Here is a 26,700-nt window from a genome sequence, read left to right on the forward strand (position 1 = left end):
ATATGTATTTAGCTGTTCACTTTCAAAAGGACTTAATGTGACTTCAAAATAATATATGATAGGACAAGTAAAAATAAGAATTGAACAAACTGACATAAAAAGAAGTAGAAGAAGGGGCGCTTGGGTGGCTCAGTCAGTTAAGCATCTGGCTCTTGGATTTTGGCTCAGGTCATGATCTCACAGTTCGTGAGTTTGAGCCCCAAGTAGGGCTCTGCGCTGAGAGTGTGGAGCCTGCTTGGGATTCTCTCTCCCTCTCTCACCCTCTCTCTCCTTCTCTCTCTCTGCCCCTCCCCTGCTCACACACGAGCCCTCTCTCTCTCTCTCTCTCGAAATAAATAAATAAACATTAAAAAAACAGAGAAGTAGAACAGCCACCAGTCACCTGAGGTTTGTTCATTTACTCTAGTGACATATAGACTTACCCGTGAATATCTTGATACTTCATACAGAGAAAAAAAATCACCCAAAGAGCCCTGATCTGAGGGAAAAAAATGACTAAAAAGCAATGATTTTCTTATGATCCGAATATTAAGAAATAACAGAAAATGAAAATTTGCGTAGCGAATACATTTACATTGGACTTAAAAAAAAATTTTTTTTAACGGTTATTTTTGAGAGACAGAAACAGAGCACAAGCCGGGGAGGGCAGAGAGAGAGGGAGACACAGAATCAAAGCAGCCTCCAGGCTCCATCTGAGCTGTTGGCACAGAACCCGATGCGGGGCTCGAACCCATGAACTGTGAGATCATGACCTGAGCCAAAGTTGGACTCAACCGACTGAACCATTCAGGTGCCCCTCCTTCTTTTTTTTTTTTTAATGTGTATTTGTTTATTTTTGAGAGAGACAAGGGGAGCGAGGGGCAGAGAGAGAGGAGAGAGAAAATCCCAAGCAGGCTCTGCACTGTCAGCACTCAGTGTAGAGCCTGACACAGGGCTTGAACCCACAAAATGTGAGATCATGACCTTAGCCAAAATCAGGAGTCAGACACTTAATCAGGAGTCAGACCCACCCAGATGTCCTTCTCTCACAAACTCTTAAACAGCAGGAACTATGGGTCGATATATCCTGATAAGAACCTATCATACAGTTCTATTGTTTTGATTTTAGGATAGAGCCTTATGTCTTAACACTTAGTTATGTTTTCCTCCTGTGGAAAAATTGAAGAGCATAGCAGAGATATGATAGCCTTCCCTTCAAAGTAAACCAGAATCTTCTCAGGAAATAATACTGCATGAGCAGTTGATTAAGGCCACAAAACAGAACTCTTATTCTCCTGGAAATTCTGAAAAGAAACACAGCCAAAGGTAGCTCATTTTATTCATTGAAAAGGTCACAAAAGTATGTAGTACATTTAATTTTAAGTGACTGTGTGGCCTCCATGAAAAACTCATTGCAAAAGACATGGCTAAGTAAAAATGAGTAGTTTACGATATGTGGAAAGTAGGGGAATATTTAACTCTAAGAAAATTATCAATTATTGTGACTCAGTTGAGTAGTATATTTTATCGCCATAAATTAAGGAGGACTTTGTAGTGGAGACGTGAATGTTAATGAAGTTTTACCAAACATGCTAATATTTAATATTTCCTTTAGGGAAAAACTACAGAGAAATCATTAAAAGCCTGGACTGTGGAGTTAGGTGGCCCAGGTTCATGCCCCGGTTCTGCCACTTAACTAATTGTGTTACGGTAGACAAGTGACCTTTAGCCTGGGTCTCCTCCACCCAGTATGGGGGTAGTAATCGTAGCCTGCTTCGTGTGGACGTTTTGAGGGTCAAATGAAAGAATGCACGTCGCCTGCCTCACAGTCATTACCCCCAAAGTTAGCTGTCATGACTGTTAACAGAGACGTGTATTTCTTTACCTTGCTCAGAATCGTATTCCCATTGGCGAGCAGCTTCAGTCGGTTTTGGGAAATCCTGGCTACAGACGTGGGATTGACCTGCAGTCATCATCTACTTCGGGGGCCTTAGACAAGTCCCCGTCCACGCCTTTTCCTTTCAGAACCGGCTTGACCTCTGGAAACGTGACTGAAGACTTGAAAGCTTGCACCGATCAAAGTCTGCAGCCACCCGGTGGCGGAAAGGCTACGAGCCTCCAAGAGTATAAAACTGTGTCACCGAGCCATGTTCTTCTTGAGAATGACCTCAAAAATGCAGTTTCTTCTCTCCTACCAAAGAAAGCAAGTGACAACTCGAACATACCTAACTCTGACTTGCTGCCTTTTCTCCAGAGTTTATGTAGTCAAGTTAGCCATCTCCGCGTGGGACGTAACACCAAGTGGCAGGAAACCGTCCCTAAGGCTGGTGAAGACATTGCTGGTGTTGCGTAAGTATTTATTTTGAGACAAATGTGGTTTAGATTAGGTAGGTGTGTGAATGGCCTGAAGGGAAACAGACTTTTTCCGTGCACACTGCCTAAAAATGTGTTTCCAAAGATAATTTTAGGAGCTTCCACATTTTACCATTAACACACTTACAAGGAATAACTATTATACAAAGTAGAATTGGTTGCTTTGAAAGAAGTGCCTGAAAGTGGAGGTTTTGAGCACTTCTCAGGGATTTTGTGGAAGGATTATAACCTCAGAGAGGTTGGAGTAGAAAGTTGTTTGTATGAGTACCAAGCAGTTGTAGACTCATAAGCTTTACATTGTGTTTTTATTTATTTATGCTTTTTCTGTTCTTGAGCTCGGTATGTTAAGCATGTCGTTATAATAGATTTTCTTTGTAGATCATGTTTGACCTGGGCTAATTTTGGAATAATCAAAACTATATATATTTGGATAATAATTATTTGTAGTATACCGGCTCTTATCCCCTGATCTTATAATCTCATATTTTAGCAGCACAGGTTTGATTAGCAATGGTTAAGGATTTAGTATGTTCCTGGGGCACCTGGGTGGCTCAGTTGGTTAATAAGCATCTGACTTTGGCTCAGGTCATGATCTCACAGTCCGTGAGTTGAAGCCCTGCATTGGGCTCTGTGCTGATAGCTCAGAGCCCAGCCTGCTTCAGATTCTGTCTCCCTCTCTCTCTGTCCCTCCCCCCCCCCCCGACACTCTGTCTCTCTCTCAAAAATAAAATAAACATTAAAAAAAAAGTAAAAAAAGAGAAGAATTTAGTATGTTCCCTATCCTTTACATAAGTGTAGTTTGTCATTCAGGAATTCAGGACTCAGGTCATAGTTTTGGCTTACCCACTTTGCCACAGTTGTATCTCCCTTAATTTAGAGTTTTCCTCTGATGGTGAGGCAGTTGGAATAGTTTGGAACTAAAGAATTACATACCAGCCAACAAGATCTAATTGACATATAGAAGGCTCCACCAACAGTATCAGAATACACATTCTTTTCAAGTACCAATGGAAGAATCACAAAGATTATTTCTTGAGTTATAAAGTAAGCCTACCCAATTTTAAAACCATTGAAATCACACAAAGTGTATTCTCTGACCATAAATGAAACCAACTAGAAATCAGTAACAAAGACAACAACAGCAGCAAAATGGTCCAAACACTTAGAAATTCAGCAACACATTTCTAAATATTCTATGGTTCAAAAAGGAAATCCCATTAGAAATTTTAAAATACTTGGAGATGAATGAAAATACAGTAGATCAAACCGTGGAATGCAGCTACTAAAGAAGTGTTGAGTAGAATATTGATAGCACTAATGCTTACATTAGAAGAGAGGAGAGGTCTCAATAACACAAAAGTACAACTCAACAAACATGAAATAATCAGAATGGTCCTACATAACCATGCAAGAAGTTGAATTTGTAATTTAGAAGCCTAGCAACATAAACCTAAAGCAAACAGAAAGAAGATGAATGACAAGGAGTGGAAATCAATGAGATTGAAAACAGGGAAACAGTAAAGAAAATCCATGAAGAAATTCAATGAAATTGACAACATTTTAGTAAGACTGGCTAGCAATACAGGCAAAGATAGAAGATATAAATCGCCCATATAAAGAATGTAACTGGAGATGTCACTACACATTCTAAGTCCATTTTAAAAAGGGAATGGGGCACCTGGGTGACTCAGTTGAGCATCCGACTCTTGATCTTGGCTCAGGTTGTAATCTCGCAGTTCATGAGGTCGAGCACCACAATGGGATTCTCGCTCTCCCTCTCTGCCCCTCACACGTGCGTGCACACGCTCTTTCTCTCAAAATAAATAAACTTTTTAAAGAAAGGAATATTGCTAGTAACTTAATGCTCATAACTTTAACAGTTTGGAAGAAATGGATTAATTCCTCAAAAAAACACACACTACCAAACTCAACTAAGATGAAATAAACAGAATAGTCCTATAACCACTGAAAGTTCTGAATTCACAATTTGAAAACTAACATAAAAGAAATATTTAGGCCCAAGTGGTTTCACTGGAGAATTCTACCAAACCTTTACAGAACCCAATTTAAACACTTCCCAAAAAAAGAGAATGTAAGACCTCTCAACTCATTTTATGAAGCCAGTGTGCTCTGAGATAAAATTAGATGCTCCAGAGAAAATGAGATACATAAAAATACATGTAAATACATGTAAAATATATAAATCTATGAAAAATAATTGCAAAAACAAAAATGTAGCAAAACGTGTAGGATCTATAGACTGAAAATTACAAGATAGGTGATGAAAGAGAGAAGACCAGAATAAATGGAGAGACATACATGTTCATGAATTTGAAGACTCAAAATAGTAACAATGTCCGTTTTCCCCAAATTGATCTGTAGGTTTAATGGCATTCCTTCCAAAATTCAAAAACATTTTTTATAAATGTAGACAAGAGTATTCTAAAATGTGAAAATACAGGGCACCTGGGCGGCTCATTTGGTTAAATGCCCGTCCAACTCTTAATATTGGCTCAGGTCATGAACTCACCATTCGAGGGATTGAGCCCTTTGTCAGACCCTGCACTGAGCATGGAGCCTGCTTGGGATTCATTCATTCATTCATTCTCTCTCTCTCTCTCTCTCTCTCTCTCTCTCTCTCTCTCTCTCTCTCCCCCTCCCCCTCCCCCTCCCTCCCTCCCTCCCTCCCTCTCTCTCCCCCTCCCTCTCCCTCCCCCCTCCCCCTCTCTTCCCCCTCTCCCTCCTCCCTCCCCCCTCCCTCCCTCCTCCCTCCCTCTCCCCCCACCCCTATCTCCTCTCTCTCCATCTCCCTCATTCCTTCTGCCCCTCTCTCCCTCTCGCTCTCTCTCTTGTTTTCAAGTAAAAAAAATGAATAGAGCACACAGAAGTACCCCTAAACAATTATGGCTGACTGATTTTTGACAAAGGTGCAACAGCCATTCAGTGGAAAAAGCATAGTTTTTTGTTTTTTTTTTTTTTTAACGCGGTGCGAGAGCAATGGGATATCCAAAGGGCAAAAAGTGAACCATGACCTAAATGCCTTATACGAAAATTACCGTGGACATAAAAGCAAAACATAAAGGTATAAAACTTTCTTAATATATAAGAGAAAAGCTTGGGGACCTAAGACCAGGGAAAGACTCCTTAGATGACACCAAGATCACAGTCATGGAAACTTTGATCTCTTGAATCCCATCAAAATTTAAAAATTCTGCCCATAAAAGACCCAGATAAGTGGATAAAATACAAATTACAGACTGGGAGAAAATGTTTGCGAATTACAAGTTTAACAGATGACTTATATTTAATAAATAGCTGTCAAAACTCACATTAGAAAAACTTCAATCAGAAGGTGGGCAACAGACATAGAGCCATTTTCCTAGAAAGGATACACATGTCAAATAGCAGGTGAAAAGATGATCATCATTGACTTTGTGGCTACTAGGAAAATGAATATTAGAACCACAGCAAGATGCCGCTACACGGTTACTCCAAAGCTAAAATAAACACAGTAAATGGTAACAATACCAAATGCAGATGAGGATGTGGAGAAACTGGATCTTCTACATTGCCAGTGGGGGTAAAAATGCGCAGCCACTATAAAAAATACTGTAGCAGTTTCTTGAAAAGGAAACAACAGTTACTACATGACCCAGCAATCCTACTCCTGAGCATTATTCCTAGAGAAATGGAAACTTACGTCCACACAAAAACCTATGCACAGTTCATGGAAGCTTTATTTCTAGGTAATAGCCAAAAACTGGAAACAAGCAAAATGTCTTAAAATAGATGAACAGTTAAACTGTGACATATCCATATCACAGGCTGCTAGTCAATAAAAAGGAACAAACCACTGACACACGTAACAGCTTAGGTGGTTCCTGGGGACATTACGCTGAGTGACAAGAGAATCTCAAGAGGCCACGCGCTGTATGATTACATCTATATGGCATTTCCGAAATAAGATTTTAGACGTGGAGACCACATTGGTGGTTGTCAGGTGTTGGCGATGGAGGGGCTGAGGGGAGTGGAGGTGACAATAGGGAGCAGCCTGACGGTCGGTGATCATTAGTTAAGGAATAGTTGTGCATCTTGACTGTGCTGGTGTTCACGACAATGTGTGTACACGTGATAGAACGGCATTCACGTGCACTGTGCCAGCATGAGTTTTCTGGTTTTGTATTCTGCCATTGTTAGGTGAGATGTAACCATTGGGACCAGTGGGTGAAGGGCAGTGTCTTTACAACTTCCTGTGAAATCTATAGTTATTTGGAAAAAAACAAAACAAAACAAAACACAGTTTAAAAAACCCCCTCCTATATTCTAGAGTGGTGTTCTCAAACTTTTTGGTCTTTACGCTTTGAAATATTGAGGGCTGTAAAGAACCTTTATTTATGTAGAATATATAAAAAATTCATTTGTTTAAAAATAATAAGCCCATTCTATGGTAATATAACAATTTTTGTGAAAAATATATTTTCTAAAAAGGTTTCATAACGATGGTACTATTTTAAATTTATAAAATCAATGTTAGTTTTTTTGGTCGCATTCTCCTGTATGTTGCATTATAGTATATATCATCAATAGCTAGTAAGACCATAGAGGTACCAAGAGCAAACTGAGTTAATCTCTGAAAAAAATATTTATACCCTAAGCTTACTACCTTAGGAAAGTCTAAGAAACAGAAGAATACACAACCACAACTTGTGTTGATTATCAGAGCAGTGACATTATACCTTATGTGGCCTCTGGAAAATGTCACTGTACCTTCATGAGGATCTGAGGATGAAAAGTTCAGATGACATCTTAGTAGTAGGATAAAAATACTTGCGACTTCATGGAAGCTGAAAAAGTCATGGCGACCCCAGGGTTTTGTGGACCACACTCTGAAGTGTTCGTTGGTTATGAACTTGAGGAACTGGAGTGCTTTTTACTATTTTTATTTCTGTTTGCCCAGTCCAGTACATTTCATTTCTACATGTTTTCGCATTAGGTTAGAAAAGAACTTTCTGGTACTTAGATGGTGACAAAAGGCACAACTTTAAATTGTAGGGTTGTTTAGGGAAGTTCTTAGAAGACATGTGAAGAGCTTAAAAAATCGGACGGTATCTGTTCTGATTTGGAGCTTAAAATCAGAGCCTTTGTAAAGACTTGTTCTTTGAGGGTAGAAATTCTCTTCATTTTTATATTCTCATTTCAATTGTATGCTTAGATGGTTAAAGAATTAAAGATTCAGAATACTTTGGGCACTCAGGGTCATGGTTTCCTGTTCCATGAGTATTTTTGGAACCTGGAAATATGTTGTACGAAGACAGCACAGCTATGGAGGCAGATTTCGGCCATGTGTGTCGGCTGCTTGTTTTAGTAGAGTTTGGTTGCTTTTGTGATGACATCAGGAATCATTGTTATATTGTGTGTGTGTGTGTGTGTTTTAATTTATTTGTAGCACGGAAGAGCAGCCTGTGTGCTCCTACTTGGAAAAGGTCCTTACTAAAAATATGGAACTGATGGAAAAGAAGCTTGTGGACTACATTGATCAGCGGATGCATAAACTGCAGAAGCACATAGATACAAAGATGGCTTTGTTAATGGACGTGCTGCAGAGTCCCTGCCCCCCACCCGCCGGGATGGCCCTCCGACAGTGGGACTCTGGGGAAAGACTTTCAAACGGAGAAAGATAAGCGCTCGACACGGACCGTGCGCCACAGATATTTATTACGTATTTATTAGAAAGCCAAAACCCCACAAGTTCGAGGCAAGTATTTAATGGCATTTGAGGATCACCATGTTACGCACGGTGACCTCAGTGTTCATTTTAGCTCCACGTGTTACTGTGAATCCAGTACTGTGCGCTAAGATTTAACAACACGATAGGATTATAAATTATTTGCAGTATTTTTATTGTTTACTTTTATTTACTTTTTTAAGCGTTTAAGCTTTTTAAGGATTTCTATTGCAATTCATGAGTCTGTATTGTATATGTGTTGGATTTAAGTGCTGTTTTAATTTATACCAAAACCTTATGTTTTATGGGTGTGAAAAAAATACAGTATTTGATATATTTTTCTTTTTCTAAAACTGAGTACTTAAGAATCACAACCTTTAGTTTCAATCACATAATTACATTTTATATTGTTTATTTCAGATAAAAAATTAGATGTGATGTTTCTGCAACATTAATTTACATGGGGCCATTAATTTTGCATTCTGTCATGTTGGAGCTCTATGTGGATAGGAGAGAAAAATCAGAACTGGCCTTTGTTAAGATTATTACTTTAGGTTAGCGTTTGGTGGAAAACGAGTTTGATCTCACTAAACCCAGAAAGCATAAGGAACTCTTCTTTTCTGAGCTGATAGTGGTTCTTCTTTCCAGAGCCCTTCTCTGATATGTTTCCAGCGTGAAGCACTGAGGCTCTCACAGAAGGATTAAGGCCTATGAATCAAGGAGCTCGCGGTTCTCTCTGGCAGACTTAATTTTCAGAAATGACAATGATTTCATATGTCTTGAGGGGTGGTATATTTGCATCTAAAAAATAAATGCGTCTACTCTGGAAACTGTCTTGAGTAAATAGAAATAGTTTCATTTCATCTAATATTTGTTCTACGTGAAAAAGATGTTTTATACTCATTTAACGTTTTGGTGAATTTAGTTGTTTAAATAGTGAGAACCAATACAGTGTTCATGTACGACTCACTCTGACCTCAGTGACAGGAGGTCTCTGTACCACTTCTATCAGGCTTTTCCTAATTTAATCACCACATATGTAGCCATTAAACAGCATTTCTTGAAGAAAAATTTCTTTCAATGTTTATTAATTTTTGAGAGACAGAGAGAGCAGAGGAGGAGCAGAGACAGAGGGAGACACAGAATCTGAAGCAGGCTCCAGGCTCTGAGCTGTCAGCAGAGCCCGATGCGGGGCTCGAACTCATGAACCGTGAGATCATGACCTGAGCTGAAGTCAGAGGCTTAACCAACTAAGCCACCCAGGCGCCCCAAACAGCATTTCTTCCTGCCCTTGGGAGAAGGGTGTGTCACTTAAAGCCAAACCCTTTCCTTAACGATTAGGCAGCTTCTGATAGTTTCGGTCTGTTCTTTGGCTGGGAAATCTCAATAGAGTTACAACTAGAACACCAAGTATGTCTTATAAAATGATTCCAATAATACAATATTCATGATTATGGTACTAGAAGTAATTTAGAAGAGCTTTAATTCCTGATTTTCCATTTCTTAGTTTTTCCATGTTAATGAAGGCCTAAGCTACACTATATATATATATATATATATATATATATATATATATATATATATATTAGATATTCACAGATACTGATTTTCTTATATTTGTAAATTGCTGTACATGAGTATGTTTTTCTGTAATAATTGCTTTATTGTTATTTCCTAAGAAAATACTGCCAGAATTTGCTCAACAGAAGCAGGAGACCATACATAGTATTTACAAAGTCTCTGTGAAGTCTTTTTCTCCTTGTAACTTTTCTCCACCTGTAAAAGCCAAATGTGCGAAGTCAGAGCGAGCAAACGCACCTTCACAGGCCTGCTGCGGTTTAAAGTAGCTGCAGGGGATGTGTGGTGATCAAGAAATTAAATCGAGGTGAGGGTTATGTCTTTTCATTTGCACATTTTTACCACTTAGAGTGTTTTTCTATCTCCCTCCTCCCCATGGGGGTGCGTTGAGGTCTCCATCCCGTATCACTGGATTGTCAGTCTTTTCGGTGCAGGGCTGCGGCCCTGTCACTCATCTTCAGGTGTGGCCGCAGAGTCAAGTGTTTGAGGCTCCTCCTCACTTGGCTCCAGCCTAGCTTTCCAGCCTCATCAGCCACCTCCGCCTGACCTACTGTTCCCCACTGTCCTTCCCTCCCGTGGCTCCTCAGACTGTTGGTGCCAGCAGACGGGAGCCCTCCTCCCCTGCTTCCCGCCTCTCCCTACCCTACACTGTGGTTCACAGCTCAGCTCGGATGCAGCCTTCGTGAAGACACCCTCGGTCCCTCCCCTCCCCTCCCCAGTAAGTAAGCAAGCAGCCGGACAAGTGAAACGCAGACAGCCAACACCGAAGGCTCCTTTTAGGGGGGTGCAAAATGGTGTAGGCCGGCTGAAGCCGAGGATGCAGGTCAGGTAGTGGCTAGAGGTAAGGCCCGAAAAGGTGGCCCGGGTCTGGCTTCGGAGAGCCCCGACTGCTCCACTCTGGAGATCCGCCCACACCAAGGATTCAGCAGTTTACGAGGAGGGTGACCTACTCAACTCTGGGCCTCGGAGAGCAAACCAGAGTGGAGCTTTGCTCCTGAACCCACTTGCAGAGTTTCTTGGCATTCTGCTTTGGGTTGCAGCGGAATCTGGGTGCTGGAATGCAGAACCACGTAACATCTGACTGCCTAAGAAATTAGGTCTGTATTTCTCATCATTTGCTCTCCAGTCTTCATCAGAATCGCTTGGGGAAGCTGTCAAACTTGAAGTTTCTCCAGTCCCAACGCAGATCTTATGAATGAGACCGGAGGGAGGAGCAGACATTTCAAGGACTGAAATGGCATTGCAGGGAGGAGTAGGCATTTCAAAGGATCTCAGGGTCATTATGAAACAGCTGAACCTGGAGAGTCTGCTTCGGTCTGTCACACAGTACACCTCAACACGTAGCCGTCCGATCAGCCCCGTCCATCTGCCTCGCGTGGGAGCTGGTTAGAAAGGCAAAGTCATGGGCTCCATGCCAGAACCAGTGAACCAGAATCTGTGGTGGGGCCCAGGAATTAGATTTCACAAGCTCTCCGGGTGATTTTTATGCACACGAGTCAGAGAACCCCTGCTTTAATGAATGGCTGTCTCTGAAGAAACAGACTCACGATTTCAAACACCCAGGGCAGGTGTCTGTGTTAGCCTTGTGTATCTAGGAGATGCTCCTGAAAGTTTATGCCTAAATGAGAACCAGGGGTTCCAGAAGAGAAGTAGGGCAAGATTCAGGCAACTTTGACTTCTTGAGAGTCAGAATTTCTGAACCATGAAATGACTCAAATGGAGCGTAGTTATTTTTCCTGCAGACTTTCCCTAGCAGAGACCTGTTGGTAGAGTTTCCATCAAAAATGTTAATGTTTTCACTTTCACACTTTCCATGGGGATGAAAACTGTGAAGAGAGTACACGTGTAGCTGGAGATGAGCCACCAGCAGAGGGACCGACTGCTTACGTTATCGCAAGTTACAACGCGTGATGTGTCTGTTTACGTTGGAACGTCTCAAAGCCTAGCAGCTGCCGCCACCGCCACCATTGTCAAACCACACAGCGCCCACTGTCTTGAAATGGGTCCAGGGAGCTGAATGGCTTTGCCAACAATTTTGACAAGTCAAGGGAGGAAGGTGGGCCTGGAATCCACCTCTCCTGTTCCCCAGGCCCGTGTGGATTGTGGGGTGGGATCTTCCTACTTCGAGCTGATTCCCTTTGACATTTGAAATCCAAGGCTGTGAAAAGGAACAGCTCTTCTTTAATGGCCACCTCTGTCAAGGTAAAGCAAACGTAGCATCTTTTACATGGTTTTCTACCATTTTGACAGTGTTTCTCCAAATGCCCTTCGAAGACATATTTTCAAGATGGCTTAGAGGAAAATACACCAGGGTGAACAGATCTGAAGTCTCCTTCCACCTTAGTCCCTCACCTGCTGTGTAACATTGGATGAGTGATTCTGCCTTTTTCTTGACCTGTTTTCTCTTCCGTAAAAGGGGAGATCTCACAGCCTCCTTCATGCTATGGGATAAGGTTTATAATATTCTGAACATGACGCCCCTGGTATATAGAAGATGTTATATGGCAAATGTTAAATTCTTCTTTCCCTTTCTCTACCGTGTTCTCTTTTTGTCTTCTTAAACAGTAAGAATGACGTGTGTGTGTGTGTGTGTGTGTGTGTGTGTGTGTTAATGTTTATTTATTTTGAGAGAGAGAGAGTGCAAGCAGGGGAGGGGCAGAGAGAGAGGGAGACACAGAATCTGAAGCAGGCGCCAGGCTCCGAGCTGTCAGCACAGAGCGCAGCGCGGGGCTCAAACCCATGAACTGTGAGATCTTGACCTAAGCCAAAGTTGGACGCTTAACCTACTGAGCCACCCAGGTGCCCCGACACACATGGTTCTTTTTTTTTTTTTTTTAATTTTTTTTTTTTAACGTTTATTTATTTTTGAGACAGAGAGAGACAGCATGAACAGGGGAGGGGCAGAGAGAGAGGGAGACACAGAATCTGAAACAGGCTCCAGGCTCTGAGCTGTCAGCACAGAGCCCGACGCGGGGCTCAAACTCACGGACTGCGAGATCGTGACCTGAGCCGAAGTCGGCCGCTTAACCGACTGAGCCACCCAGGCGCCCCCACATGGTTCTTAATATCATTACTATTCGGGCAATTTTGAAGTCCCTCTTCTATATCATGTCTTAAGTGCATAAGGGAAGTCACAATCATGTTGAGCAGTGGTTCTCAAGTCTAGTTCAGGAAACCACAGCATCAAGCATTACCTTGGAACTTACCTAAAATGCAGATTCTTGGACCCCACTTCATACTGAATCAGAAACTCTGAGGGTGGGGCTATCCATTGCATTTCCTGAAGCCCTCCAGCTGGCATGGAAGCCCGCTCATTTTGAGAACCATTGGTCTATGTCAATGGTTCACAGGCTCTGTAGCCAGCTTACATGGGTTCCTTCCTAAAACCCCGACACACTGCAAAAATGTTCTATAACTGGCAAAAGTCTAGGCTTTTCACTAGGGCTTTAAACCCCGACCAAATTGTATCCTTGGCTAATCTTTCCGACTGGTCTCCTCCTGCCACTCCCCTGCACGCATCCCACTCTACCCCAACAGCCTTTGTCTTGTTCCTTGAGCACACCAAACCCATTACAGTCTCAGGAGTCTGTCCTCAGTATTTTCTTTGCCTGGAATGCACTTCCTCAGCTTGCCCTCTCCCTTTTTCCAGGCCTCTCCTGAAATATCGCCTCCTCAGAAAGGCCTTTCTTGATGATCCTCCCTAAATTACTCCTCTCCATCCCCATCACTTGCTCATTGATTTTCACTTTATTTTTCTCTTAAGCGTTCTTTAAGGGGTAGATCTGTTTGGAACAAATTCTTTTTCTTCATCTGAGAACATCTTTCCTACCCCCTGTCCATTCCTTAAGGGTAGTTTTGCTGGGTATAGAATTTGAAGTTCTTCTCATTCAGTGCTTGAGAAATGTCATGTGCTACATCTGTCTGGCTTCTGAGGTTACAGATGAGAAGTCCATCGTTTGAATTGGTGTGTTCGCCTGTAGGCAGTGTGTTGTTTCTCTCTCGCTGCTTTCAAGTTTGTTTCTCTGTCTTTAGTTTTTGTAAGTTTAATTACAATGTGTCTCGCCATGGATTTTCTTGACTTTATCCTGTTTGGACTTTTCTCAGCTTCTTGAATCTGTGTCTTTTGCCAGATTTGACAAGTGTTTAGCTATTATTTCTTTGGAAACCCAGCCCCATCCTTTCTCCTCTCCTTCTGAGACCCTGATGACATAAATTTTGGATCTTTTGTCATGGCCCCCCAAGTCCCTGAGGTTTTGTCAAATTTTTGTTCAGACCGGGTACATTTCTTGCTCTGTCCTAAGTTCACTGATTTGGTCCTGGCATCTCCGTCTGCTAGTGAGTCGATTCAGTGAGGCTTTTTGCTTTTTTTTTTTTTGAATTTCTGTTAATGTACATTTCAGTTCTGTAATTTCTACCTAGTTCTTTTGTTATAACTTCCATTTCTTTGATGAGATTTCTATATTTTGATTGTTTCAAGAAGATTCGTTACTGATTGTTGAAGCTTTTTTATGATGTCTGCTTTAAATCCTTTTTGGATAACTCCAACATGTGATTCATCTTGCTGATAGCATCAGTTTACGGTCCTCTCTCATTCAGGTGTTACTTCTCTGTTTCTTGGTCCTACAGGTGATTTTCCATTGATCCTGGCTGTTTTGGCTAAGTACTACTTAGATCTTTAATTTTATCAGGCAGTCACGCTGCTTAGATTTAGCATGCAGGTCCTGGTCTACTTTTGTGGGGCGATGTTCCAATGACAGTTTAATGTCCAGAGGCTTTGCAGTGCTGTTTTGATCTGTTCAGTTTCTGTAGTGCCACTGGGGCCCCCAGGTCCCTGACAGTGCTGCCAGAAGGGGCAGAAGACTCCCCAGGCTAGCGCCATCTGGAGATCTAAGTGGGAGAAGGGAATCTGGCCCACAGGGACAAAGATGCTTCTTATGGTGGATCCCCTTTGGGCTGTCAACTGGCCATCCCAGTGTCCCCCAGAAGAGCGGAGTCTTGGGACCAGTGAGGAAGCAGGTCACTTCCCCTGAGCTTTTACTGTCAGTTGGGGCTGCCACACCATGCACCTTACCAGTGTGGCGGCGCTAGCTTGAGGATGTTCGCTTGTCTTGCATTAAATCCCACAGCAGCACACCCACTGGCGCCACCTTCTGTTGCCAGATTCAGAGTTGGAAGACACCGGCCTGGATCACCTGTTTCTGTTCCGCTGTTGTGTTGCTCTTCCAGGCCCGGGGTCCCTACCCCGTTGGCCTTCTTCTTTCCAACTTGCAGAGTTCTTCTTTGACTCTTGTTTTTTTTCCAGGGGTTACAGTTATACTTCAGATAGAAAGGCAGGGAGAAACAAGTCCAAGCCGTCTCGTCTGCACCCAGAGTCTCCTCTTAATGTTACTAGATTGGCTGGCTGTGGGCCTCTGTCATACACAGCTGACTAAAACAGATGTCCTATTCAACTTTTCATTTTTGTGACCCTTGTATCTCACCAATCAAGTGTGAACATCTTCCAATGTCAATGAGCATATACTTGAATCCTAGTAAGTGGCATTATGTTATTTCATTGTATAGCTATAGCATAAAGTCAACCAGTCTTCTATAACTGAACTTTGAAGTGTAAAAAGATTTGTAGCCTCCCCATATCTTTTTTAAAAAATGTTTGTTTATTTTGAGAGAGATTGTGTGTACATGTACTTGTGTGCGAGCAGGGGAGGGGCAGAAAGAGGGGGAGAGAGAGAATCCTAAGCAGGCTCCGCACTGTCAGCACAGAGCCTGACTCGGGGCTCAATCCCATGAACCGTGAGATCATGACCTGACCCAAGATCAAGAGTCAGACATCTAACCGACTGAACCACCCAGGTGCCCCAAGCCTCCCTGTATTTCTATCTTTTTATTTTTTTTTAATTGAAATCTTAAACCTGCTTTTGAGGAGCAGTCAAATCCTGAAAATCAGTGTGAGGGAAGTAAGACCTGAAAAGGGAAAGACTTAGAATTAAATGGCTCAAAATGGTGTTTCTATTTCCTGGGTGCTAACATGTACCCAAACACGGAACAGAATTCAGAACTCCGTGAAGAGCTGGTATCCCGAGAGTCGATGTCACATGCCTGTGGCATAGGACATGGGGCTGGACGGTGGCTGCGCTTCTAAAGTGAGTTCTTCAACCTTGGATCTTAATTCCTCCTAGCAAGGATGATTCGATCCTTCTTTCTGAAATTACAGGTTTCATAAAATATCGTCTTCCCTAAATTAAAAAAAAATTTTTTTTTTTTACTAGTTGGCCTTCATCCAGATCTGGACAGGTTAATTGTCGTAAGTATGCTCAGCACTTAAAATTATTTATGCTTCTTTCTTGCCTCCCTGTTCCCCAATTTCAGAGTGTTAAACAACTTGCTGATCCTAGACACCTCTCCCTGGCAGTATTTAGCAAAAAAAAATGGCCAAAGGGCCTGTGGTGTTCTCAAGAGACAGAATGAAGGATAAGGGCTCCTAGAATCTCCTTAAACCGTAAGATGACCGTCGGAGTGGGAGAATTAAGACCTTTTCCTCCTTAAAACATATTATTTACAGTGTGGGTTTGTGTATTCTCAGCATTGCACAGCATGATATTTGGGGAAGAAAGAAAAGAGACATCTCCCTAGTCATTCTCAGAAATGGCAAGTTTTAAACTTGATGAACAGCACGGGGTCACTCCCGACTCTATCAGGGAATATATTTCACGAGACCCAGGTGTTTGGGAGTAAAACTACCTGCTCAAGAGCGGGCCTGTGAAAGGGAGAAATTCTTCCCGTTTTCTCTCCTGATTTCCTTCTCTCTGGACTTTGTATTTCAGTTGCGTTTCATCCACAAATAAACCCTTTCCCCTCTGGGTCAGCCTGTGCTCTTAGGCCTCCCCGGGAAGATTCCTGCATGTTTTACACATGTAAGGCTTTGTGGTTTGGGGCTCATGATTCCCCCGCCGAAGGAAGTGTGTGCTAGGTGGGTGTGTGGGGAGGGAAGCCACGTTCGCTGCTCACCCGCACTTCTCTGCCCAGGTGTGTGTGAGATGCTTGACCTCAAGATTATCATCGCCCTTGGTGGCGGCTTACTGATTGTCACATTTGTGCTGATGGCTGTTGTCATCTGTCTTTACTACAAAGTAGCCAACGCATTGAAGTGAGTGATGTGGGTAAGAGTGAAAAATACCCCCTCAAATAGCATACCTGGGGCTCTCTGCTTGAGCAAGGTCATTCCTTGCCCTGTGGGCCCACCCTGGGTGAGGCCAGGAAGGGCAAGTGGGTTGGAAAAGGCAAAGGCAGGTGAGTGTAGAACCTTGGTGTTTTTCCCCTTCTGGCTTAGGGCTGTGAGCTCATAAGTAGAATGTTCTCGGCTGGGTGGCTGGGTGCTGCTTTGCTTCACCTACCCTCTCAGTGTGACCCTCAGCCAGTTTATTCAGCACGTTGGCTGGGCCCTCCCTCTGTCCCAGACACTGCAGACTGTGGGGGAGTCTCTGACAAGTCTGGGTCTTAGACTCACTCAGAGGATAGGCTGAACCTCTCTCACAGTGTTCTCTCACTCTCTTACCTGCGTTGGGGGAGCTCTCACTGTGTTGTCTCATTCACTGTGCTTGGCCTAGGGGACACGGAGGTGGGCCTGTAGGATTGTGGGGGAGCTGAGCTGTAGGAAGATTCTGGGGCACGCCCACACAAGGGAGTATAGATCAGACTAAAGATAACTACCTTTGGGAGAGAGGAATCTTCCAATGGGGGAGAGATGGGTCCTCAGAAGCAGTGCTGTTCCCATCCTAGGGAAGTTAAGCCTGTGAGCTGGAAGGTAAATTCCAGAACCTGGGGGGCGGCCCTCGGTGGCACCTTCCCGATCACGCTCTGCACTTGATGGGCCTGCAGCGGTCCGCTGGGTGATCCACGCTTGCAGTTCGCTCTCCCTTATTTGCTGCAACCTGATTTTACATTTCTAACAACCCTAAGAGAGGAGGGGGTTAGACAGGAACTTGGGACAGGGCCAGAGAACTCTAGTTTGGGGCTGGTGGCATGCATTTGACTGGCTCCAGCCCTAAACTTCCCAGGTACCCCTGACAATTGTGACAAATGGATGCAGAAGAAAAATTCTAATCTCATGCTCTGTGTATGTCTTTTCTTAAGATGTTCAAAGGCATATTTGGCTCTGACCATCAATGATAATGAGGCCACAGTCACGATGACCACAGACTCCACCAATGGGTCCTATCCCAGCATCCGGTGTTGTGAAGAATGTAACTTGAATGCCAACTCGAACCCCCTGCCACCGTGATTCTGTGATGTAACCAAAAGCCGTGGACTTGGCACAAAAATCTTCATTCGCAGTATTTCTTTCTTGGTAGAATTCATTATTCAAGTCACGTTCAAATCATGTTTATATCATGTTAAGTACCACATATTTATGTACTTTTGGATAAATATGCAAGAGGAAAATAATCCTCTCCGCCTCTGGCATTTTTGTTGTTGGTCATGTACTTAAATTACTTAAATTTGTGTAGTAGTCACTTGGGGACTTGGGGCGAGTAAACTTGTAATATTGCAGTATAAGAAGGAGAGTTAAGAGTAATAGAGAAAAAGGCATGCTGCCAGTTGAACAAGAAGGGATGTTGTGCCAGATGCTTGGGGTGGAAAAATAAAAGCATCTGGAAACTAGGCTCAAAGGGAAACACGGCATCTCTGAATGAGAGAAACTTCTTCCTGGTGCTTAATTCTGTTTGGATCGTATTACACAGAGCCCTCTCCTTGAGACTCTGAAAAAAATGGACATCCTTCTTTGGGTTTAACCAAGCCTCAGAACCAGTTTTCAAACCCTGGCAGGTGCTAACATCTGAGGGCACGCCGTCAGTCCAGACGCTGATTTCTTCCAGACCCCTGGGCACTATGTTGGCTCCGAGGACGTAGGTTTCTGTAGGGCGATTCTCTCCCACAGGCGACAGCAGACGCTTCTCATGGAGGGTACCAGGGCCACAGCAAGGTCCTCGGCAATGCAGGACCCTGAAGGTAAAGATGGGTGAGACGCCTGGGGGCAGAGCAGGAGCCACGGATGAGGCACAGGGATAGAACCTGGGCCAAGGCGGGCTCACAGGCTTACTCCCGGTAGTCTGGGCTCCAGGCCACTTTCTGCCACCTTGCAGGCATCAGGGGTTAGTCACAGGATGGGCACACTCGGCAAAAGAAGTGATGTGGGTGAAAGTCCTTGTGGGTATGACTTACAAAGAATTTGCTACAGAGAAAACAAGCCCCTGTAGCCTGCACGAAAGTTCAGCTCGCTAATTCTGAACCCAAGCCGCTCCCCGTTCCTCTGTTACATCTCCAAACTTCATCACTGCCAACACTCCCAGGTATCATTAAACGTGGATTGCTGGGAAGGTACTTGTAGGACATAAAATGAAAAACAAAAAAACCCAGCCTCTCCCTAAACTGCCTGCAACTGAATTTCTTTGCAGGCTTTCCGGCACAGAGCCAGAGCATTCTAGCTCACAGAACCAGAGGGACCGGAACGGGAAACGAGAACCTTTCTGAGGGCTCACAGAGGTTAGGTGGTGGAGACAACTGGACTTGGGTCTGGGTGAAGGTGAGCGAGGTCACAGAGCCAGGCCCTGGGTTCTGATCTGCCCTGACTTGCAGTGGAGAATGGAAGTCACTTCTGCTCCCCGAGTGTAGTTTCCGCTTCAGTTACAAAGTGGTTTGAGCCACTGTATCTCCACTGGAACTCAGAAAGATACTTCCAAACACACCGATGGTAGTGAGGTCAGTACCTGAATGTGGGTGATTGAAAGAGCCATGTTAAAATATTCTTTGTTTTTGTGACAGCACGAGCAGGGAGGGGCAGAGAGAGAGGGAGACACAGAATCCGAAGCAGGCTCCAGGCTCCGAGCTGTCAGCACACAGCCCAACGCGGGGCTCGAACCCACAAACTGCAAGATCATGACTTGCAGAAGTCCGTCGCCTGACCCACTGAGCCACCCAGGTGCCCCAAAATATTCTTAATAGATCGAAAGAATTTAACACAGGGTTTGTTCTTGTGTCTTGAGTTTACTGCTGTGTTTGAATTCAGAGGTTTGGGCGAGCGAAGCTATGACCAGATTGACAAAATTCATCTAGGGCTCATTGTCCATGACACCTAATAGATTCCAGCCTTTCTGTTAGGCACTTATTCCGGACATAAGACACAGTTCCCGCTCTCAGGTGCTCAGAAACACCTCTGAAAAGAGAAAGCCCACAGAGCACCACACCCTCCAGGATTTATCAAATGGAGCAATCAAGTCACGTTGGGCATTGTGGGGCCCAGGACGTGAGGCGTTCAGTTCCAAAGGAAGCAGGCCCGCGGCCCGGCTCCTTCCCAGGGACAGCGCTCACGCAGGCCACATCTGTGGCTTCCGTGGCGCATTTTCGCCGCCTCGCTGAAGCAGCTGGCTTCACGGGCTGGTGGAGTGGCCTTTTGAAGTCTCAGTTACAGCACCAGCCAGGTGGCCGTACCTTGCAGGTCTGGGGCAAGGTTCTCCAGAAGGCTGTGGATGCTCTGAATCTGGGCATCCAGTCTGTGGTACTATTTCTCGTAGAGTCAGGATTCCCAGTTCAGGAATCAAGGGCCGGAAATGGGAGTGGCGCCACTCACCATTCCCTCTAGCGCTGTTACTTACCCCTAGCAAAATAAATTTTGTCTCCTGCTCCCACAACTTTTTTGCTCTGCTGGCCTAACCGGAGGCCTTAGCTCCAAGGAAGGAGCGCTTCTACTGGGACACATGACAGTGATTCCCCTGACCTGGAACTCAGGACTGCCAGCACGGGCTCCTCGTGTCTTGGAGTCAACAGGCCAAGAAGGGAGTCAACGGGGGGCTGGCTGGGGTGACTGATCCAGACTTCCAAGGAGAAACCAGACTCCACAGTGGAGGTGAGGACTATGTGTGAAAAGAGGGAGATCCTTCAGGGCCCCTCTTCATAAGACCAGGCTCCGTGATTAAGGCCGATGGCAAACTACATCAACCCAATCCAGCCAGGATGACTCATGGCCTAGATCCTTCGGGAATGAAAGTTTGTGGCATGCTGCGGGGTAAAGAATCACAACCAGCTGAGGTTCTTGATGAAAGCAGAGGGAATACAGAACGAGCAGTTATGACTACCTGCTACTACCATGGGACCAATTATAGAAACAAGGACTGTGATTATGATTATTTCCTCCTTACTTGTTATGAATACACTGGTGTGTATACACATACACTTATGGACGTATGTATACATATACATAATATACACATATCGAGCAAATGTCCTTGTTTTCTTTCCTCTCTCATTCCCATTTCATATAACATGTATTGTCTTCAAGTCAGTATTTAAGTAGTAGTTAAAATCTTTTTAAAAAATCTACTTTATTTTTATTTCTTAATTACTGTTTATTTTCGAGCGAGAGAGCGCAAGCAGGGGAGAGGGGCAGAGAGAATCTGAAGCAGGCTCCATGCTCAGGGCAGAGCCTGACGCAGGGCTTGATCCCATGACCCTGGATCATGACCTGAGCCGAGATCAAGAGTTGGGCTCTCAACCGCCTGAGCCACCCAGGTGCTCCATAAGTGGTATTTAATTTTATATTACAGTATTTCAGTTACGGGATATCAGGAAAATAATCAACATCACTCAAATATTTGCCTCCTCTTCTGGGGAAGGAATCCGTGTGTTTTCCCTCTGCCAGTGTCCCTCTCCTCCCGGAGGAGGGACCCTAAGGCTCTCACACGTAGTGATGGCAGTTCAGGGAGCTAGGAGATCACATCCGTAAGAGAGAGGGAGAGGTGCGGTAAGAAAGGCCAGGGGTGGGGGTAGGAGTGAGGATCTGTGGACACAGCGGAGGGTAAGCAGCCCTTAGTGACCAGATGGGTCCTCACCACATAGGCATGCCCCCTGCTCGCTCCCACACCAGGACACCACTCCCCACCTGGTATGTGGCCGGCCCCAGAAGTCTCTGAGCTGACAGGACCTGGTTGAGTGTCCAAGCTCCTTGGGAGCACCACTTCCCCATGTCACAGGTGCTGGTCTTGCCACTATGGCACCGGTGTGAGGCCAAATGCTTAGTCCAGGGACCTCGCTAGGAATGGCTCCCCCTGAGTCACAGTATAGGCTTGTGTCCTCCCCAAGAACCCCAACATCCTAGAGCCCAGTGATGGGTTCTGGGCTGCAGGACAGTCAGGATATCACAGAGGGTTGAGGGCAACCAGAAAGGGTTTCCACCTAGAATATCCGGTCTCTGCCTACCTCCACAGAAAATTCTGTAAAAATTAGTCACATCTTTCTCCTGCTCGGCCAGTTCCAACTGAACTGAGAATAAAATCCAAACTCCTTATCTGACCTACAGCTCCTTCACCTTTTCCTCATTATCTGCCTCTCCTTACCTTCCCTGCCATCGCCTTCCCTTCAGTGACACCCACCACACTGGCCGGACCGCCCTTATGTTGTGGACGTGTTAAGTAAGCTACTTGCTGCTTCCTCGGGGCCTCTGCACTTGCCCTTTCTGTTGCCTTCTTGTACCCCTCCAGCCCAGATCACACATGACAGCCTCCCCCTCATCTCTGTGTTTGCTCAGATTTCATCTTCAACATGCACTCCCTGGCCACTCTAATATTGCCCCGCCCCACCCCCACTGAGGCAGTCACTCTCTAACCCCTCGTCCTGCTTTATTATACTCAGAGCACCTCTCACTATTTGAATTTTTCATTTGTTTTTGTCTCCCCCACTTAGAATATGAGTTCCATGAAGGTAGGGCTGTGTCTCTCATGTTCAATTCGGTATTCTCAAAACCTAAACTATTAGCTAATGGATATCTGTTGAGAGAAAAAAAGAAAGGAAGGAAGGAAGGAAGGAAGGGAGGAAGGGAGGAATGAAGAAGGAAGGGAGGGAGGGAGGAAGGAAGAAGGAAGGGAGGGAGGAAGAAGGAAGGAAGGAAAGAAGGAAGGAAGGAAAGAAGGAAGGAAAAAAGGAAGGAAGGGAGGGAGAAGGAAGGGGGAGGGAGGGAGGGAAAGAAGGAGGGAAGGAGGGGAGGGAGGGAAGGAGAAAGAAGGAAGCAAGGGAGGGAGGGAAGGAGAAGGAAGGAAGGAAGGAAGGAAGGAAGGAAGGGGAAGGGAAGGGAGGGAGGAAGGAAAGAAAGGAGGGCAACTCTACACTCTCATACACTTGTTCTTGTTCATACACTTGTTCAAGGACACCAGGATTCCTTTCTATCGTCTGCAAAATAGTACTTAAGGGACTTTAATTCCCCTACTTCCGGCCCTGTGGACATAATGGTTTAAAATTCCTGGCAATTGAACCTGGACCCACACTTTCTTTTTCCTCCTCATCCTGTGTCATCGCTCTCCTTGCTGTCAGCACCCTGCCAGGCATCTGGCAACACAGCTGGAACCAGAGTATGCCCGGGTGCCACAATACCTGCCTCGCCTGGCTGATCCTTTAGAATCCAAAGGCGTTCATTTTTAGAGAGGAGCAGTGAAGGCTTACGGTATCAGCAGTGCTACCTGCTTCGTGATCTGAACAAATAACAGGGCGAAGGCTCAACTCTAACTCTGTGCCATGATGAATTACTCAGTGCCTGCTGCGTGCCGGGGGCTGGAGATCCCCTGCGAGGAAGTTTTTAGCTGGGAACTTTCTGTAAGCTTTCCAGGAATGAGCCGGAGAGGGAACACTCAAGCTGGGGATTGCTGATAATACACCAGTCACACAGCTGCTCCATTCCCACATAAATTTAGTCCTTGGCTGGTCACACTGACACATTTCCCTGAAGGTGGCCAGAGGGCTCATGAAGCCAGCCGGTTATGAAACACCGAGAAGTATAAAAGCCTGCTAGCCCTCTGGGCTGTTTTTCTCCTGACCAAGATGGAGGCTGTGAGCAGGCTTGTCCCCTTGGCCCTTTTCATCGTGCCGTGTTTGGCAGAGTTCAACTGGACCAAGTCTGAAGGTAAGAAGCTTGAACCAGTTTTTCAATCAACACAGGGATATATTTAGAGGCACCTGCCAGAGATTTTTAGTTTTAAAACCTTCTGTTGCTCTCAACATGGAAAAATAGTACTCATATATATTTCAGGGGGTACTAAATTGGTACCAGTTTATTCCAGATGATGTGACAATATATATAAAAATATAAAAAGCATGATTCTACCAAGTGTTTTACTTCTAAAAACTTATCTTTAAAGAATTTATATCAGTACTTCCCAAACACTTCCAAAAAACAGAAGAGGAAAGAACACTTCCAAACTCATTTTAGGAGGTCAGCATGACCCTGATACCACAGCTAGACAAGAACATTCAAGAAGAGAGTAGGGGTAACTTTAATTATATCAGACAAAATAGATTTTAAGTCAAAAACTGTAACAGAGACAAGAAGGTCATCACAATGAAAAAATGAGTTAATTCTTCAAGAGGATATAATAATTGTGAATATATATGCACCCAACATCAAAGCACCAAACATATAAAGCAAATACTAACAGATCTGGAGAAACGGACTACCATACAAGAGTAGTAGGAGAATTTAATACCTCACTTTCAACAATGGATAAATCATCCAGACAGAAAATTACTAAGGAAACGTTAGAACTGAACTACGCTTTAGACCAAATGGACCTTACCAACACATACAGAACATTCCATCCAAGAGAAGCAGATACACATTGTTCTCAACCACACATCGAAGATTCTTCAGGACACATCATATGCTCGGTCACAGAACAAGTCTTAACAAATTTAAAAAGATTCAAGACACATGGAATTTTTAGCCACAATGGCACGAAATTAGAAATCTATAATAAAGAAAAACTGAAAAATTCACAGAACTATGGAAATTAAAAAACACAATCCTGAACAAGCCATTGGTCAAAGAAAAAATCCAAATGGCAAGTAAAAAAATACCTTGACATAAATAAAAACGGAAACAAAATATATCAAAATTTATGGGATGCAACAAAAGGCAGTCCTACTAGGGAGGTTTACAGTGATAAATGGCTTCATTATGAAAGAAGAAAGCTCTCAGATAAAGAGCTTACCTTTACATCTTAAGAAACGAGAAAGAGAGGGGTGCCTGGGTGGCTCAGTCGGTTGAGCGTCCGACTTCAGCTCAGGTCGTGGTCTCGCAGTTCATGAGTTCGAGCCCCTTGTCAGGCTCTGTGCTGATGGCTCAGAGCCTAGAGGCTGCTTCGGATTCTGTGTCTCCCTCTCTCTCTGCCCCTCCCCTCCCCACCTCTGTCTCTCTCTCTCTCTCTCAAAAATAAAATGAAAACATTAAAAAAAAAAATAGAAAAACAAGCTAAACCCAAAGAGAGCAGAAGGAAGGATGTAGCAAAATCAGAGCAGAAATAACAAAATGGAGACCAGAAAAGATCAGTGAAACTAAGAGTTGGGTTCTTTCTAGTTTCGTTGCTATAACTGAGATACAATACTGTGTACAAGTTTAGGATGGACGGCGTAAGGATTTGACTTACATATATGGTGAAATGATTACAGTAAGTTTAGTTAACATCCATCATCTCATATAGATGCAAAAAAAAAAAAAGGGGTTTTTCCCTTGTGATAAGAACTCTTAAATTTACCTTCTTAGTAACTTTCATATATACCATATGGCATATGGTATATGACAGTGTTAACCGGAGTCATGGTGTTGTACATTACATCCCTAACACCTATTTATAACTGTGAGTTTGTACCTTTGGACCACCTTCCTCCAATTCCCCCTCCCCTCACTCCCACCACTGGTACCCATGAATCCAATGTCTTTTTCTCGAAGTTCAGTCCTTCCTTCTTTCTTTCCTTCCTTCCTTCCTTCCTCCCTCCCTCCTTTCTTTCTTTACTTTCTTTCTTTCTCTTTTTTTTTCTTTCCTTTCTTCCTCCCTCCTTTCCTTTCCCCTTTCCTTCTCCCTTCCCTTCCCTTCCCCCTTCCTTTCCCCCTTCTCTTCCCTTCTTTTAGATTTCACATATAAGTGTGATTATAGAGTATTTGTCTTTCTGTTTGACTTAGTTCACTTAATATAATGGCCTCAAGGTTCATTCATGTTGTCACATACGGCAGGATTTCCTTTTTGAGGCTGAATTGTGTGTGTGTGTGTGTGTGCGCGCACGCACACGCGTGTACATCTATTCATCCATCGATGAACGCTTATATTGTTTCCATGTCTTGGCTATTGTAAACAATGCTGTTATGAACATGGGAGGGCAGATTCTCTTCAACATAGTATTTTTGTTTCCTTCAGATATATTCCCAGAAGTGGAATTTTTGGATCCTTTGGTAGTTCCATTTTTAATTCTTTGAGGAACCTCCATACGGTTTTGTATAGTGGCTGCACTGATTTACAATCCCACCGACAGTGCACGAGGGTTCCTTTTTCTCCACATCCTCACCAACACTTGTTATTTCTGGTCATTTTGATTTTAGCCATTCTGACAGGAGTGAGGTGATACCTCATTGTGGGTTTGATTTGCATTTCCCTGATGATGGGTGATGTTGAGCATCTTTTCATGAGTCTGTTGTCCATCTATATGTCTTCTTTCGAGAAATGTATGTTCATATCTTCTGGCCATTTTAAAATTGGATTGTTTGGGGGTTTTTTTGGTGTTGAGTTGAATAAGATCTTTTTTATTTTTTAGGTAGGCTTCATGCCTAGTGCAGAGCCCAACACAAGGCTCTTGACCCTGAGATCAAGACCTGAGCTAAGATCAAGAGTCGGATGCTTAACCTACTAAGCAACCTGACTATGCCTCTTCATAAGTTCTTCATATATTTTGGATACTAACCCCTTATCAGTATGTCATTTGAAAATATCTTCTCTCATTCCATAGGTTCCATAGTTTTGTTGGTTGTTTCCTTTGCTGTACAAAAGCTTTTCATTTTGATGTAGTCTTAATAGTTTATTTTTGCCCTTGTTTCCTTTTCCTTAGGAAACATACCTACAAAAATGTTTCTATGGCAGATGTCAGAGAAGTTACTGCCTATGCTCTCCTCTAGGATTATTATGGTTTCCGATCTCACATTTAGGTCCTTAATCCATTTTGAGTTTATTATTCAGCCTTAA

General features: G+C 43.8%; 3 protein-coding genes across 6 annotated transcripts in view; 2 read left to right on the top strand and 1 right to left on the bottom strand.

Moving 5' to 3' along the window:
- The window catches only part of LOC122202742 (ATPase PAAT-like), a 16,908-nt gene extending 7,741 nt beyond the window's left edge, over positions 1-9,167 (top strand). The window contains exons 5-6 of one of the 2 annotated variants that reach the window (XM_042909239.1): positions 1,874-2,328; positions 7,799-9,167. In XM_042909239.1, coding sequence (XP_042765173.1) covers positions 1,874-2,328; positions 7,799-8,033 — 690 coding nt within the window. In that variant the 3' untranslated portion in view covers positions 8,034-9,167. Of the gene's footprint in view, positions 1-1,873; positions 2,329-7,798 lie in introns of those variants that run through there. The other variant, XM_042909240.1, reaches the window with a different exon arrangement.
- Positions 9,168-15,726: 6,559 nt separating this feature from the next.
- FAM24A (family with sequence similarity 24 member A) lies at positions 15,727-18,097 on the top strand. The gene is made up of 4 exons (XM_042908921.1): positions 15,727-15,795; positions 15,922-15,956; positions 16,679-16,799; positions 17,786-18,097. The coding sequence occupies exons 3-4, from the start codon at positions 16,690-16,692 to the stop codon at positions 17,931-17,933; spliced, it is 258 nt and encodes an 85-aa protein (XP_042764855.1). The 5' UTR covers positions 15,727-15,795; positions 15,922-15,956; positions 16,679-16,689; the 3' UTR covers positions 17,934-18,097.
- A 19-nt stretch (positions 18,098-18,116) lies between these two features.
- The window catches only part of LOC122202511 (ATPase PAAT-like), a 29,406-nt gene continuing 20,822 nt past the window's right edge, over positions 18,117-26,700 (bottom strand). For 2 of the 3 annotated variants that reach the window (XM_042908905.1, XM_042908907.1), the window contains exon 6: positions 18,117-18,655. In XM_042908905.1, coding sequence (XP_042764839.1) covers positions 18,163-18,655 — 493 coding nt within the window. In that variant the 3' untranslated portion in view covers positions 18,117-18,162. Of the gene's footprint in view, positions 18,656-19,131; positions 19,420-26,700 lie in introns of those variants that run through there. The other variant, XM_042908908.1, reaches the window with a different exon arrangement.

This window comes from Panthera leo, chromosome D2 (assembly GCF_018350215.1).
Source record: "Panthera leo isolate Ple1 chromosome D2, P.leo_Ple1_pat1.1, whole genome shotgun sequence".
NCBI classification, from domain to species: domain Eukaryota; kingdom Metazoa; phylum Chordata; class Mammalia; order Carnivora; family Felidae; genus Panthera; species Panthera leo.

Bases quoted from the DNA above. Each gene is read 5' to 3' on its own strand.
- FAM24A (XM_042908921.1), top strand. From the start codon at position 16,690: ATGCTTGACCTCAAGATTATCATCGCCCTTGGTGGCGGCTTACTGATT. The intron at 16,800-17,785 runs GTGAGTGATGTG...TCTTTTCTTAAG, and splicing joins AAAGTAGCCAACGCATTGAA to ATGTTCAAAGGCATATTTGG.